The sequence below is a fragment of the Thalassophryne amazonica genome, chromosome 8 (assembly GCF_902500255.1).
Source record: "Thalassophryne amazonica chromosome 8, fThaAma1.1, whole genome shotgun sequence".
NCBI classification, from domain to species: domain Eukaryota; kingdom Metazoa; phylum Chordata; class Actinopteri; order Batrachoidiformes; family Batrachoididae; genus Thalassophryne; species Thalassophryne amazonica.
Window position 1 is genome coordinate 45,059,786 of NC_047110.1, and position 17,382 is coordinate 45,077,167.

A 17,382-nucleotide genomic window follows, 5' to 3' on the forward strand; every position below is an offset into this window, starting at 1 on the left:
ATAATGCTGCATGGACACGAGCCCAAAATGCACTGAGGAATAATCATGGTAATAAGAAACAGCTGAGAGGAAACACAGGAAGAAAGCTATAGAAACACACAAGGGAAGATCATTTCAAAATAAAACAGTAAGTGGCATGGACGAAGCAGAATTGTGACAGTCAGTGCCCCATCTTGTTAACTCTTACTGTTGGCCTCTCCCATGATACGGTGTTTGAGGATGGCCTGCTCAAGGCAGAGTTATCATCCTGTTTAACTGTTATTTAATGATCAGTTAACTGAACTCCAAGAGAGCTGTGACACTAAATCATTTCTGTGCTGAATTGTAATTTCAAATAACGAAGGTATAACACTATGGTACAAATCAAAATCAAATCAAATCAATTTTATTTATATAGCACCAAATCACAACAAATAGTCACCCCAAGGTGCTTTATATTGTAAAGCAAAAGCCATACAATAATTACAGACAAACCCCAATGGTCAAAATGACCCCCTATGAGCAAGCACTTGGCGACAGTGGGAAGGAAAGCTCCCTTTTAACAGGAAGAAACCTCCAGCAGAACCAGGCTCAGGGAGGGGCAGTCTTCTGCTGGGACTGGTTGGGGCTGAGGGGAGAGAATCAGGAAAAATACATGCTGTGGAAGAGAGCAGAGATCAATCACCAATGATTAAAAGCAGAGTGGTGCATACAGAGCAAAAAGAGGTGAATAAAAAGATACACTGGGTGCATCATGGGAACCCCCCAGCAGTCTAAGTCTATAGCAGCATAACTAAGGGATGGTTCAGGGTCACCTGATCCAGCCCTAGCTATAAGCTTTTTCAAAAAGGAAAGTTTTAAGCTTAATCTTAAAAGTAGAGAGGGTGTCTGTCTCCCTGATCTGAATTGGGAGCTGGTTCCACAGGAGAGGAGCCTGAAAGCTGAAGGCTCTGCCTCCCAGAAAATAGCTCATTAAGACAATTGTGCAATTACTTAGGCTCTTTAAAATGGGCTGAAACACAGAATGTGTTGTAGTTTCTGCACCTTTTACCCAATTCAAGTATAATTACAGCAGACTTTTACTTGTAATATACTGTCATATACAGCTAAAATAGAACCTTTGTCAGTGTCTCATATATCTATGGATCTACCTAGAGGTGAAGAGTGCACAATTAATCAACAATTAATTAAACCTGTAGGGTAGCGTGGTGGTCCAAGCAGTTTGTGTGCACCTGTTTCAAAAATAGACCGTTCCCGGTTCCAAGACCGCCCGTGCTCCATTCACTGTGTACATCTTGAGTTGTGTCAGGAAGGGCAACCTGCATAAAATCCATCCATCAATTTTCTATTCGCGCTTACTCCAATTAAAGGTCATAGGGAACCTGCATAAAATGTGTACCAAATTTCTATGCAGATCCATATCGGATATGCTGTGGTGACCCCAAGCCAAAATAAAGTACTTACCATAATTAGCCCTGAAATTTGTAGCATAGTCACAAAATTTCAACTCATGGCTTCTTTTACCTGCGCTTGTCAACACTTGTGTTGCAGTCAACTAACATGATGTGTTTTGTATATTTATATGCAGTATTGCAGACACGGTATGTGTGTCACAAAGGAGTTGGACGCACAGCCCATCCATGGTGAGTGGGGGCCTTGGGGTCCATACAGTGTGTGCTCCAGGTCCTGTGGTGGAGGAACCCGGAGCACCAGCAGAGACTGCAATAAGCCTGAGTAAGAAGCAACTCAAAAGCACAATAATTATCAGCGTTGTTACACACTGTGATTACAAATGAGACTGTAAACAATTAGCAGCACTGAGAAGGAATTTAAAGAATTCTGTCTTGAGTAAAGGTTTGAAAATCTTGCTGAGCAACAACTGTGCATGCCAAATTCATTGTATGAATCTTTTTTCCAAACTAAAAATTAAATGAAAGCATTTGGACTCATAAAACGTTCACCACAAACATGAATAAACACTTTCAATATGAAATTAAGTCCAGAGCTTTCGTGTTCTGTCTTGTCTTTTGCTAGGCCCAGAAATGGCGGTAAGTTCTGTGTGGGTCGCAGGATGAAATTCCGCTCTTGCAACACTGAGCCATGTCCGCGAGGACGAAAAGATTTTCGCGAAGAGCAGTGCTCTCAATTCGACGGCAAGCACTTCAACATCAACGGTCTACCTCCCACCGTCCGCTGGGTCCCCAAATACAGCGGCAGTGAGTACACCACTGTGATCCTAAAGCACAAAATGTGAATCCGCTAACTGTCTTGATGTGTTCAAACTGCGATAGATAGGATACTATGTACACCAAACCAAAAACTTACATGAAATATGTTGTGCATTTAGTTGAAATACACACAGTTAGACATGTGTTGCTTTTGAGATTTTTCTTTTCTGTTTACTTTTGCAAACCAATAATTCAGTGTTAAATTCCTGTTGGGATACAAGATGCAATAGGATCATGACACAACGGTGCACTTACTACAATTCTCCTGACTGCATATAGAAAACCCAGAATGCATTGCGGTATCAACATATGTCTCTTTTTTTCAGACAGACAAATTTCTAGTCACACTCTTTACAGTGCTTGACGTCCACTTTTTATTTTTACATGTGTTTACAAGAAAGGTATGCAAGTTTACAGTGATGGGCACAGCTAACCAAAAGGTTCGCTTTGATAACCATAAAGCACCTAACTGAGAAGTTAATTTTTATAGTGCTAAACTGTTAAACTGCTAAAAAATTTAGCGGAAGTTACCGCTAACAGGTAACTTTTAGTAATGACTCCATCGCGGCCACATTGGATTACACTGTCGACTACTGATAAGCCACTTTCAAGTTTAAGCGCCACTGGGGCTGCTGGGTAAATTCAGGATCACAAACACAAAACAAATGCACAAAAAGTAAATAAATAAATTTAAAAAAAAACAAACACTGTCATTATCTTTATCAAAAGGAGTAAATTTCAGAATTAGAAGTCACAGTTTATCTCCAAATTATATATTTATAAACCATTAAACGGAGCTACAGCTGACCTGTATTGCATTCATAAACACAAAACAAATGAAATACTGACTTTTGAGCTGTGTACATACCGTTTTTGTCCACAGTGTAACTCTTGGCTCTTTGTTGCAACAACAGCATAGAGCAGAAACTAATTGGTCCGCTGGTAGTTTTCAAAGTTAGCTGAAAAGCTAATCCGCTAATGAAAATGTTAGCTTCTCCAATTAGTGGTTAGCAGATTAGCGGAACTGTGCCCACCACTGCAATTTTATCTGATTTTGCAAGAATGTGACCGTGAAGGCATGGCAAGGAAGCAACATCAGGTTAGTGATCTGAATGAGACAGCAGTGGTGTGGACACGAGACTTTGAAGCAGTTAGCATTGGTAGCATTTAGGGACATTTTTTGGTGACTGTGACTGGACAAATGAAAGAATTAAAACACAAAAACTTGACAATGGATATTCTCAAGGTCGGTCATCCGGGCATTTAACCTCAAGGGGCGGGGTTTTTTGATGAAAACATTGCTGAGCTGATTACAAATAAATGTAATTTGGTCACTTTTCAAAGGGGTCAGACTTGTCAATAAAGACAATTTAATGTACAATGGTTAATTTCAGGTCATCTTAGTGTATAAATCTCACCATTCGAGGCAAGGATAGCTATCACCTGGCTATTAGAAGCAAGCTAGAGATAATAAAAATCGGCTGATTTCAATAGAGCAGCATACAGTCCGAGCGTGTTGTCACCGAGCGGCCAGTAACGGAAGCATGAATTCTCGCCTTCGGATTGGCCACTTCACCGGTGGATGTGGGCGGCGATCTCAAGAATTGGATGTTAAACGGAACTTTGAAATATTGAAAGTTGCGAAGTCCTGTGAAGCAGGAAGCAGTGTCAGCGGGACAATATATTCTCCCTGACTGTTGTGTGCCGCTGAAGGAGAAGTAAAATCAGCGGCATGCGTTTGTGTTGCTCGGTTCATATGTGTTTATTATTTGTTACGTAGTTTGTCCAGTCTGGTTTACACTTATTGGGTGTATTTTTAACAGTGGTTGTGCGAGTTAAAGTGCAACTGGAAGAACGGCTGACTGTAAACGTCTTCAAAATAAAGCAAATAATAATGCGCCCCCTATGGAGGCCTGGATGTGACTATACGAGGGCTGTCCATAAAGTATAGGTCCTTTTTATTTTTTTCAAAAACTATATGGATTTCATTCATATGTTTTTACATCAGACATGCATGAACCCTCGTGCGCATGCGTGAGTTTTTCCACGCCTGTCGGTGACGTCATTCGCCTGTGAGCACTCCTTGTGGGAGGAGTCGTCCAGCCCCTCGTCGGAATTCCTTTGTCTGAGAAGTTGCTGAGAGACTGGCGCTTTGTTTGATCAAAATTTTTTCTAAACCTGTGAGGCACATCGAAGTGGACATGGTTCGAAAAATTAAGCTGGTTTTCAGTGAAAATTTTAACGGCTGATGAGAGATTTTGAGGTGACACTGTCGCTTTAAGGACTTCCCACGGTGCGAGACGTCGCGCTGCGCTCTCAGGTGGCGTCATCAGCCTGTTTCAAGCTGAAAACCTCCACATTTCAGGCTCTATTGATCCAGGACGTCGTGAGAGAACAGAGAAGTTTCAGAAGAAGTCGGTTTCAGCATTTTATCCGGATATTCCACTGTTAAAGGAGATTTTTTTAATGAAAGACGTGCGGACGGGTCCGCGCGTCGGGACGCAGCCGGCGCAGAGCGGCGGCACAGGAAAAACACCTCCGTGTTGATAACCATTTATAAAATCCAGGCGGCTTTTGATGGCTTTCAGTGGAGTGAGTATATGAGAAATTGTTTAACAGCTGGACATGTTCCAGCTTGTCCTTAAGGCTTCCAACAGAGGTGTTTTTCCTGTGGCGGAGCGTCGCGGCCGTCCGCACGTCTTTCATTAAAAAAATCTCCTTTAACAGTGGAATATCCGGATAAAATGCTGAAACCGACTTCTTCTGAAACTTCTCTGTTCTCTCACGATGTCCTGGATCAATAGAGCCTGAAATGTGGAGGTTTTCAGCTTGAAACTGTTGTGAAAGTGACGTGACACGGACCCACAACAGGGGGCGTTAATGAACGGACAATGGATAAGCCAAAAGTAACAATTTAATGTTGTGAATCGCACAACAACGTACAGACAATAACAATATGGTGACTGTCAATCATACACCAGGTGACGTGTGGGCAGGCTCAACGATAGAAGACGCCTGGAGAGAGAAGAGCTGGATCCCCACACAGCTTCCACCACCAACGGAGCTGAAGAACACCGGAGCCGCCAAGCCCTGCGCCCCAGGTGGCCGCTGTCTTCAGCAGTCAGACCCGGTACTGCTGGCAGAGAACAAAGACAGTCCAGATGAGTGTGAGTTCGCACACTCAGTAATCCACAGTCTGTCTTAAGTAAAGGAGGGAAAACCTCCACCTCCAATCACACACACTCGTGCAGCTCCTGGTCAACCACTTATCTGAGTTGGGGTGTGAGGCGAAGCCGTCGCTGTCACACCAAACGCCAATCCTCCAGATAAGGAAACACTCCAGGAAAACAGCTGCAAATAGAAGGTCAGGTTAAACACACACAGTGTCAGGCAGCAGAGAAATTACCTGAATGGTAGTTGATTTCTCGGCGAGGAGGTGGAGTTGCAGTCCGGTCTTTGTAGTGGTGATGATGGGTGACAGCTTGTGTTGATTGTTGACAGCTGTCACCTCCAGCAAAGCCAACGCCCTCTCCTGCTTGAAGCCCGCACTTCAAGCAGGGCGCCATCTTGTGGTGGTGGGCCAGCAGTACCTCCTCTTCAGCGGCCCACACAACAGAAACAGGCTGATGACGCCGCCTGAGAGCGCTGTGCGACGTCTCGCACTGTGGGAAGTCCTTAAAGCGACAGTGTCACCTCAAAATCTCTCATCAGCCGTTAAAATTTTCACTGAAAACCAGCTTAATTTTTTGAACCGTGTCCACTTCGATGTGTCTCACAGGTTTAGAAAAAATTTTGATCAAACAAAGCGCCAGTCTCTCAGCAACTTCTCAGACAAAGGAATTCTGACGACGGGCTGGACGACTCCTCCCACAAGGAGTGCTCACAGGCGAATGACGTCACCGACAGGCGTGGAAAAACTCACGCATGCGCAGAAGGGTTCAAGCATGTCTGACGTAAAAACATATGAATGAAATCCATATAGTTTTTGAAAAAATAAAAAGGACCTATACTTTATGGACAGACCTTGTATGTGGGAGGGAGAATTGTAGCTGATGCATTCAATATCACAACATATATGATGCAAAAGAAAAAAAATGATGGGCGGATGTGACCACTCTCAGTGATCAAAATGACTTATCTTTTCTCTCTCACAGGGTCATTTAGGTGTTGTACAACCTTCCGATAGATCAACCTGAAATGAATTTGGTGTGTATTCATTGTCAGGCTTGAGTTGATCTTTTCACCACGTATCAGATCATTAGTTCTTGAGCAGTTCTACTAAAACGTCATTAAATTAATGAGGTTTGAGGCACAGCACTAATTGTGGTTAGTGGTTAGTGGTTAGTGTGTTCTTTAAGATGGTCATGATTAGTAAATGTGCCAGGGTGACAAAATAATTCCAAACCTGGAAAACCAGTGTGGGTTTTTGTTTTGTTTTATTTTATTTTTTTCTTTTTACCCTCAGAGGGCTATGGACATGGTGTTGAGACCACATCAGTGCTTTGTCCTGTTTGTTTGTTTGTTTGTTTTTTGTGCTGTTTTACATTTCTAGGTTTTTAAGGGTTAAATACATTTTAACCCATGAGAAGAGTTGCTTACTATTAAAACCTGAGATGACAGTAAACAATATTAACCTCACGCATACAGTGCTTCCATATGAACCTTTTCGCATAGTTCCCTTTTGTAGGTGTATCTCATTTCTGGTTGGAATCGCTCACCCGGCTACATGAGATTACCATCTGGCAAAGACCACCATGTCTAAGTGTTACTGCAAGTGATTTGTTCAGTTAATTGATGCTGTACAAGCAAACAGGCCAAGCCTTGGAGCCAGTGTGCTGTCAAACACAGTGATTTTTTTCCCCCCAAACAATGGATTCAAAACAGGTCTCGTCTTCTGAGAGCCACACAGAACTTTACCCACAAAAAAAAAAAAAAAAAGTCAATAGCTTTTTTGTTTTATTTCAGCAGCATCCAAACTCATGTCTGGGCATCTTATTGTTCTTTGTTTTAGTTTCTGATAGCTTCTTTCAAGTCACTGAGGTATAAGCTGATTTTTCCACATTTTATTTTTCTCCTCCAGTACTCATGAAGGATCGGTGTAAGCTTTTCTGCCGGGTCGCCGGGGCAACAGCGTACTATCAGCTGAAGGACCGTGTCATCGATGGCACGCCGTGTGGAACAGATACTTATGACATCTGCGTTCAAGGCCTCTGCAGGGTATCTTTCTGTTGCCTCCATTCCTTGTTTCTTAGTAACTCTTCAGTTCACATGTGTACAGACACTAAGCACACAACCTTCAACTGCCACGCCGAGCATGCTGGGCAGTTGTGTCAACCCTCTCCATCTTTTAGATGGATAGTGATTTGTGAATTCTGCTATGGAAGGTGTTAGAATTTTCCTTGAAATAGTTGTTGGTCACAGTCAGAATCACCTGTATTTGTCATTTATCATCTTCTCCTCATCTGTGCTTCTTTAGCAAGCAGGCTGCGACCATGTACTCAACTCAAAGGCCAGGAATGACAAGTGTGGAGTGTGTGGCGGGGACAACTCATCATGTAAAACCTTGGCCGGGACTTTCAACGATGCTCAGTATGGTAAGGCACCCTCTTCAGGTTGCATGCTTGTAATGGGTGTGTGCAAATGTCAGTGTTACTATTCAACATGGTCACCATCACCAGCTTCAGCTGACAGGCGATATATTTGGATTGCACAAAACATTAACATGCTGTGTTCTCATCTTAGGGACTGATGTCATGTCTAGTTTAAATATAAAAATGTGATTTTCAGAAACAGTACAACCCTCAGCCAAAATTGGGAAATGCAGAAGACATATTTTCTCTAATCATAAAAAATGGCCTAACCCTCTCTCACATGCTTTGATAGCAAACACAAACTTGACATCAGCTCTTTGAAATGTCCTGCACCTCATTGAGGGCCAGCTGCTGATTGCATCCAATTCTTTTTAAGTCTCTGCAGTGAAATATCATATGTGTTACGGCCCTGGGTGTGGCTTTCATCTTGTTTACTCATTTAACGTCACTGTATCTGCACTTCTTTTAAGATCGAAGAACACTGATTTAGACCAGGCACGAACCCCAACCGTGAAAATGTGATCTGACCTGAAGAAATAGAATGAAGGGTGGGGCTTCATCTCTTACATCATCTCCCTTTGGACCCAGTGTCTTTGAATATATGTACGAGTATGTATGTATGTATTTATTTATGTGTGTGTGTGTGTGTGTGTGTGTGTTCAGATATGACCCAGGCTCCCTATGTGCATTCACTCTCTGCACTGTGGTCTGCTCTTTTGAACACCTGGCATGTCACACTGTTGGGTGTCGAATGACATCCAACCCACGAACCGATTACATGTCAACCAGGGTCCCCTGACCATTGCATCACTGGAGTGCATGTGTGATTGGATTATTACAGACATCTGAGATTCTTGCAGGAACTGTGCTACACACACACACTCACACACACACACACACACACAAAAAATTGCATCATATTATAGATATTAAAGACTGCTCTTAACCCATTTGTGGTATTGAGCAGAGGCGCTTGACAGGGGAAGAAGATTATTACTAGCTTTAGGGTGCAGACAGGATTAGTTTGTCCAACAAACCATCCAGCTGAGCTGCAATCATGAACCAGGCAGATGTGGTGACTTGTTCCTCACAGAGGGTTCTCCAAGAAACGGTGAAGAAAGGCAACACCAGTTGTGCCAGATTTAAGGAATATTTAAACAAAAACAACTTTGCTAGCATCACCACCACCAACTGAATTCGTATGGCATTCATGCTCATTCAACCTCGAGTGTGTCGGGGAGAATGGTCGAGACATTTGGTCAGGATTCGACGTGCTTGAACAATTCCTACAGCCCCTTGAATGCAGTTTGAATGGTTTGAATTGCCATAGGAATGTCTTACACATATTGTAGTTATGGCCCTTGATTAACAAACGAGACACTGCCACTTTCATGAGTTGGTGTCTGCATTCTGAAAACAACTACCGCATACCTTGAAATCAGAATGTAGCAAGCACTTGCAACAAAGCAGCATTTGCCAGCGGGGGACATTGTGCTGACGGAGAGCTCTTGTTTTACTAGTTTTGGACATCTTGTGACTTTTAATGTTCATTTATTTGAAAGCAGAGCAAACTAAATGCCAAAAGGAAAGATTTGGCTCAATCAAACAAAGTGGTTCAGTGGTTTCTTTTTCAAAAAGAAGAAAACATCATTAAAATGATTGCCTCTTCCTGCTGGGAACCAGCATCCTTTGGCAATCTTGCCTTTGGGTAAGCTTTTGGTGCTTCTTCATTTTCTTCTATGTTCAGCTAATACATCTGTATTCTCTTTTTTTCCTTGTGGTCAGGAGACGCCTGTTTGAGGTAAACCCCGGCATTCCCAAAAATCCAGTACAATTTTCTCTGTGTGGTGTGTTTACTTTTCATTCCTTGGTCACTCTGTGGTGACGGAGGATTGGATCTGTGGTCAGATGCTTAGTTTGGGGAGTTTCTGTGATGGTGGTGGTGTGTGGATATTGTGTTCTTCATGCAGCGACCGTGTTTGTGGTTTATAACTTCATGTGCTCCTGTGTTTCCACAGGCTTATCCTGTCGTTTCTCTTTGGGAACATTATACTTAAACATAAACTTAAATTTGACATAATATTTAAAAAGTAAAAAGTAGCAACTGCACAGTGGATATGATATGTTTATGTGCTGCGCTTCTGAGGAATATTGAATTTTGTTGTCAAGGACTATGAAACTTATTTTCACATCTAATTTCAAGGTAAAAATATGTAAGTATCGTACATGTTATGTTGAAAGGGAATCTTGACAGTTTTCAACCTGGACACCATTTTAGATGTTTTTTTTCACTCCAGACAAAAAATTAATTTATATGATGCAATATTGATTTTGAACTAAGGTTTTGCATCTGTCCCTTATAAAGTGATACAAGACCGATTGGGATATATCGGCTATGATACAGTTCAGGAAGAATACTTATTTTATTATGGAACAATTCATTTTGACATGATTCAGTTCTATGTTATATGAATCAATCTGACACAGTTCTTTGTTTAATATATTTTCTATGATAAATTACTACAGCGGCATTGCTTACCTTTAGGTTTTTACCACTGTGCTGCAACACATTGACACTCCCACTGCTTGCCTTTTGTTCACCACTGGGGGCTGCACCACATACAGTAGCAGAAGTCCAGAATAAAAGAAGCCCAGAAGAAGAAGCCGGCTGTTGTTAGCATAGCATAGCAATGGCACCCAGGGAAGGCAGGAAACTGTGTTAAACATATCATTGTCAGTCTTAAGCTTTAGAAAAATATGTATGATACTTCTATATTTTGGGTTAAAACCTCAAAATGACCATTGCAACTCTTTAGTGATGCATTCACTTGTTGACTGTGTGTGGCAGATTGTAAACCAAATGTTCCATTGTTCTCAATAAGGGGGACAAATGGCTGTGAGTTCACCGCAACAGCCATTGCCATCAAAAGTTAAAAATTATCAAGTTTTTCCAGTTGCCTCAGTATCTGATACAAACCAGATGTTGTATTATGTTTAACAATGGGGAAAGACCGGGCAGTGAAAGATGAACCATTTAAGTGATATTACAGTACAATGACAGTTTTATACTGTAAATGTGAATACTGCAAAAGAAAAGTAAAGTTCAGGTTCAAAAGAAATATAAATTTATGCAATTGTAGATCATTGAGCTTGTGAAGTTTCTGAATGTGTATATGTGTGTGTGTTTTTAATAATTGTAAAAAATGGATACAAGGGACATGCACAACTATACAAGTGCTACCCCTGAGTGGTTCAAGGTGTTTCTTCTTTCTTTTTTAAAATGTGATATAGAGGAGGCAGCAGCAATGAAAATATTCTGAGATTGAATTTCGGAATGTTTTTGGAGTTTGTTCATGAAATATTTGTATGATTGGGGACTATATGCATCAAGTTTAAAGCATTTTTCAGACTATTTGTATGTGCTTTACTGAGTGGTTGAAAGTGCCAAATTATAGTTGCACTGAACAGATGCTGTCCAAATCTGTGTCAAATCTTACTTGCTTTGGTGTCATCTCTCCTTTTTTTAGATGAACCAGTATGTATCTCGATACCTGGGGTATAATACAATTCAGGGATGATATTTTTTATTTTGAAATTATTTAGTGTGATTTGATTTGGCATTGAATTCTTTGTTTAATGTCAACATTCATTTGCCATGATAAATTAGAATAAGCCAAAAGTGGGCATTGCTTACCTTCAAGTAGTACATACGAGGTCTGTTAGAAAAGTATCAGACCTTTTATTTTTTTCAAAAACCTGATGGATTTGAATCACGTGTGCTTGCATGAGCCAGCCTTGAACCTTCGTGCGCATGCGTGATTTTTTTTCACCCCTGTCGGTTGCGTCATTTGCTTGTAAGCAGCCTTTGTGTGAGGATGCGTGGAGTCTCTCGTCATTTTTTCTTTGCAAGGAAATGGCGGAACGACTGGAGAATGACTGCATCAAATTTTGCCAGAAACTGGGCGACAGCCAGGTGGAAACCATTGGGATTATTCAGACGGCTTTCGGTGACGATCCTATGGTCATCACACAAATTAAGGAGCGGTACAACCAGTTTAAAGACGGGCTTCCTCCATTCGGAAGATTCAGACGGCTTTCAGTGGCTTTTCAGTCGTGTGACTATCCAAGAAATTGTGGACGAGCTGAGCATGTCACAACATGTCCTGTGAGACTTCAACACGGTGGCGTTTTTGCTGCGCCATCAGCTTCGTGCCAATGAATTTCACCGCCACTCTTTTCATGGCCAAATCTTCTGTCACAGTGTTATGTGCCGAAAAAGTGCTGATGTCCACCTCTTCCGCAATTTCTCGGATAGTCACACGACGGTCCCGCATCACCACAGCGTTCACTTTGGAAATGATCTGGTCATTTCAGCATGTCGATGGCTGCCCGGAGCGTGGCTCGCTCTCCACCGTTGTGCGGACGTCTTTAAACCGGTTGTACCGCTCCTTAATCTGTGTGACGCTCATAGCATCGTCACCGAAAGCCGTCTGAATAATCCGAATGGTTTCCACCTGGCTGTTGCCCAGTTTCTGGCAAAATTTGATGCAGTTGTGCTGCTCCAGTCGTTCTGCCATTTCCTTGCAAAGAAAAAAACGACAAGAGACTCCACCCATCCTCACACAAAGGCTGCTTACAAGCAAATGACGCAACCGACAGGCGTGAAAAAAATCATGCATGCGCACAAAGGTTCAAGGTTAGCTCATGCAAGCACACGTGATTCAAATCCATCAGGTTTTTGAAAAAATAAAAAGGTCGGATACTTTTCTAACAGACCTCGTATTTTATAAAATTACACAGATTCTCAAGTATTATTGTTACTGTATGGCAGGAAAAAAAAAGGGAAGATGGGTATATTATTTCAGAACTCCCACCTCTCTGTTATTCAAAATGGGCAGGAGACACCATGACTGCCTTAGACGTCTCCAGGTTGTGGCACAGTTGTGGCTGGGAAAAGTATTCAGTGTCACTGTCATCATAATGTATGTCCTTGCCGGTGCTAGCATTACTAGTCTCCTCAGGCTCCTCACCTGCACAGATTTCACCGTGCTGTATCACCATGTGACTTGTTGCACAACTGCTGTACTCAGTTGCTATTATACAGACCTAAACAGTCAAATTTGATCCAAGTTTCAATCCTTATTTTGAAATCTTAATCTCTGTCAAATGTTTGATGTTAGATTTAATGGCGACCAGAATCACAAGAATCACACTGGCCTTTGAAGTTTTACATCTGTTTAAAGATGTGGAAATAGCAGTTCATAAGTTTAAAATGAGCAGTCGATTGGTCCATCATACATTTGGATTGATTAAATGGTTCAGTGTGTTGATGTAGTCACATCTTTTACTTTAAACCTGATTTCCAGTTCATATGAAATGTTACACTCCTATAAGCCCAAAAGTGTTGACGTGTACCCCCGTATAAGTAACGCAAACTCTTATTGCCTTCACGTTACGGGACACCAGTGTATTGCAGGTTACTTCCCCAGTCAAGTCCAGTGCCCATTTACAACTGGGTGGACTGAGACATAAAATGTCTTGTCCAAAGACACAGACCAGTATCATGACCAGGGATCAAGCCCAAGTCTATACATTGGGAGCCCAACTCCTTATTCAATTGAGTTACCAGTTCTGCTCAACTAGTCCTTAAAAAAGAACCAAACATCATTTTACTGGAAGCAGTATTTGAGTAGCATGTTAATTCTGATACTCTAAAGTAGCAAATACACAAGTGTATTTGTTGTTCATTACTGACCTTGATATCCAATTTGTTGTTAAAGCTCACCATTCCAATTTTGTTGTCACATTTTGGCTTTCACTTGTAATCTGCCACTTATATTTTCTCTTTCTCTCATTCACTGCTTTTCTGTTTTAGTTTATCACAAAGCCACAAGCTTGTTGTAGTTGTTACAGGTCAAAGGTAGGTCCAGGGAATAATTAAATATTATTTCACGGTCGAACGTCAGAGACTAAACCAGCGTCTTTTGCAGGAAATTTGAGAGGGCTACACCTTATTGATATATGTTTCCAAGTGGGACATTTACATCCACATGGGGTAGGAGTGAACTTCCGTGACTGGTTTGACTGCAGCATAGTGAAATAATTATGTCAATGTGGGACTGTTCACTGCTGCTACTTTTGCACCATTACTCTCTGTGTTTGCACAAGAAGGTTGTGGTTTTGATTCCACTGAACCCTTATTCCTTTATGTGTGAAGTTACTATGTTCTGCCCATGTCTGCATACATATGTTGGTGGCTCTTATGCCACTTCAAAACCACATGAGGGTGGAAACTAGCATGGTGGTAAGGTGTCATCCCTAACAGGAAATGGAAATATGCACTCTCCTGAAATGTTGATTCTTTATTTGACCATCCTTAGAAAACATTGTACGGTCTTTCTCCTCTTGCTCATCTTTTTGCTGTTTTCTGTTTCAGGTTATAACATAGTGGTACGGATCCCAGCAGGAGCCACCAACATTGACGTTAAACAGGTCAGCTACTCTGGAAAGCCGGAGGATGACAACTACCTCGGTGAGTGTACTGTATGTGTCAGTGCAAGCAAGGATGTGGATTCAAGCAAAACATTTCAACTAACAGCTAGGAAGCAGGATCCCAGGCTAAAAAGGTGTAAATATTTCAAGTTATTTCCCCCCAGTTGCCAATGCTATATCTTCTCACACTACCAGACAGTCACAAGGACATCACAATTAGGGAGAATTTTATTTTGTTTAGTTTAGTTTTGGGGGTTTTTTTGTGAAGGAGGAAAGCAGACATGACATAAATTGTTGTCAAACCAACCATCAATGAAAGGCAATGTTGTTTGTAGCAACTGGACTTGTATGAAGGAATTATGGAGGGGAATTTGTCCATCTGGTGACTGCAAATATGGTTTGTTGGAAAAGCAAATGGAGTGTCAGCTCCTGAGAAAGATAAATGAGGTATAAATAGGTTCTAATTAGAGTCATGTGGAGTCCAGGCTACATGTAAGTGGATACAGGGGTGGAGAATTAGATTGACCCACCAGTTTTTCTGCCTATAGAATAGAAGAAGAAAAATTTGGGTGCTGGGGGGCATTTTCACCCATTTCCAGAGAGACTAATTGAACTCAAGTTGAAGACAGGTTCACATCAAGCTATCACGTATAGTTGTGCTCAAGATTATCGGCAACCTTTAATTTTAAGTACAGAATTTAAGATATGCTCACAAATAAATATAAATAAAAAGCAGTCTGCATTTTTAATAAATTATCCAGAGTTACTGATCAACAACATAAAAATGGCTCTCTTCCAACTTACACCAAATTTGACACACATATGGAGTAAGCAGTAAATTCCAGAACTGCCTAGCAAGGTCAAATTGGCAAAGGTCAGTCACTGGGGCCAAGGTCATGTCTGTTTATTGGGTCTTTACTTTGGCAAATAGGCTTCAAGGAATTTGATTTTGAACCCTATTTGAACCAATATGGCACACACTTCAGTAGCTTCCAGAAAGGCTTTGCAAAGTCAGCCAGGGATCAGTTATTGGAGTGAGGCTCAAGGTAACTGGAGTCAGAGAGATACTGCTATATGTTCCAGACTACTCACCATGAAGAGGAAGCACACGTACAGTTGTGCTCAAAAGTTTACATACATTGGCAGATTTTTTAAATTTTTTTTGGCCATTTTTTCAGAGAATATGAATGATAACACAAAAACTTGATGAAAGGTACACCATTGTTACTGTGAAGCACAGAGGCAGATTGCTAAAGTTTGGGGATGTGTGAGCTACAAAGGCACATGAAACTTGCTCAAGACTGATGGCAGGATGAATGCAGGACGTTACCAGAAAATGCTATAGGAAAATTTGCACTCGTCAGCTGGGAAGCTGCGCATGGAACATACTTGGACGTTCCAACATGACAATGATCCAAAACACAAGTCCAAGTTGACCTGTCATTGGTTACAGCAGAATACAGTAAAGGTTCTGGAGTGGCCATCTCATTCTCCTGACCTCAATATCATTGAACCACTCTGGGGAGATCTCGAATGTGCAGTTCATGCAAGGCAGCCCAGTAATTTACAGGAATAGAGGCTTTTTGCCCAGAATAATGGGCAGCATTACCATCAGAGTTAATAAAGAGCCTCGTCCACAACTACCACTTAACACTCCAAGAACATTTGGGTAGTTTCTGTTGTCATTATGATTTAAAAAGAGGAAACACAGTTGTTGACAATGAATGGCTTCACACAACCGCTAACCATGAGTGAAAAACGTTTTTGTGTTATCGTTCATATTCTCTGGAAAATGGCCAAAAAAAAAAAAATCAGAAATTCTGCCAGGGGATGTAAACTTTGGAACACAACTGCATATAAGTGACACCAACCTACAATTCACATTTATTTTTGAAACCTGGTGCTGTTGCTTCATGCAACAAGAAACAAATTTTATTCTGCACATTATTTCGAAAGTAAGCAAACAGCATTAAGTGAGAAGAAGCTTATGGGCTAATTAATGCCACTGAAGGAGGCACAAACTACTGAAGCATGAACTGCTTATTGTCATCACTGATCAATCTCTTCAGAGCTAAGTTTACCTCACTCAGTGTAATTAAATGTTTTAAAAATGCAGCACATTTTTACTTGTAATGCTAACACAATGTTAGCTGGGCTGCTTTCTGTTTAGCTCTGAACAGTCTATTCAGAGCTAAATGGGTGCATGTTCACATCCCTAAATGTAACTTAATATTTTAAAACGCCTATACACTTTTAAAATATTACCATTATCATTATGTTGGTATAGCCTAGCCAACCTCCTCATTGCTCTTCAGGCTGTGCCACAAAGTCCAAACATGGAGAGTGCCAAGTAGAATAAAGGTTTACTTATTCCGCTTTGTTCAAGAGTGTGGGCTTTCAGTTTGAGAGCATGATTTATTAATATCACGCATTTTCTAGCAGCCTGTATGTCCTTATTCAGGTGTTGTTGTTCTTTTTCTTCTTCTTCTTCTTCTTCTTCTTCTTCTTCTTCTTCTTCTTCTTATTATTATTATTATTATTATTATTATTATTATTATTATTATTATTATTATTATTATTATTATACAGTAGTTGGCATTGAGTTTTTGTGGAGCATTGCTGCTACCTTCTGCACAGGAGTGTGAATCAGAGTAACACTTTCAGATCAGTATACAAGAGCAGCTTGCCACAGTGTAGATGGTCCCATCTTGTGGCCATAGATGACATGCAGTATGTTTCATACATAAGTTGCTTTGAAATACAATCACAGGATAACAAAACAAGTAAAAAAATAAACCCTGTTACTTATTGTCTGGAAATTATTGTACCTAGTATTTTAAGTTCTGCACTTAAAATTCAGGGGTGTCAGTAATCCTGAGCATGACTGTACATATCTGGCAGAGCTCCTTTGCTGCTCTACTGTGAGAAGATCAACTCACAATTTTGCTGAATATTGCAGTTAACAATGTCAGCAAGTAACATCTGTACGTGTTATATAGTTGTGATGCCTTTTGATTATGTCATGCTGCTGGAGTCAATTTCTGCAGTTAGTTATGATAATGCTCTTGCTGAGACGAGGATTAGCCTCTTCG

General features: G+C 41.0%; 1 protein-coding gene across 1 annotated transcript in view; it reads left to right on the top strand.

Moving 5' to 3' along the window:
- LOC117515510 (A disintegrin and metalloproteinase with thrombospondin motifs 20) overlaps positions 1-17,382 on the top strand; it is a 387,004-nt gene that overhangs the window by 214,359 nt on the left and 155,263 nt on the right. The window contains exons 12-16 of the mRNA XM_034176092.1: positions 1,568-1,713; positions 2,014-2,195; positions 7,288-7,424; positions 7,684-7,801; positions 14,235-14,330. Of these exons, the coding sequence (XP_034031983.1) occupies positions 1,568-1,713; positions 2,014-2,195; positions 7,288-7,424; positions 7,684-7,801; positions 14,235-14,330 (679 nt within the window). The remainder of the gene's footprint in view (positions 1-1,567; positions 1,714-2,013; positions 2,196-7,287; positions 7,425-7,683; positions 7,802-14,234; positions 14,331-17,382) is intronic.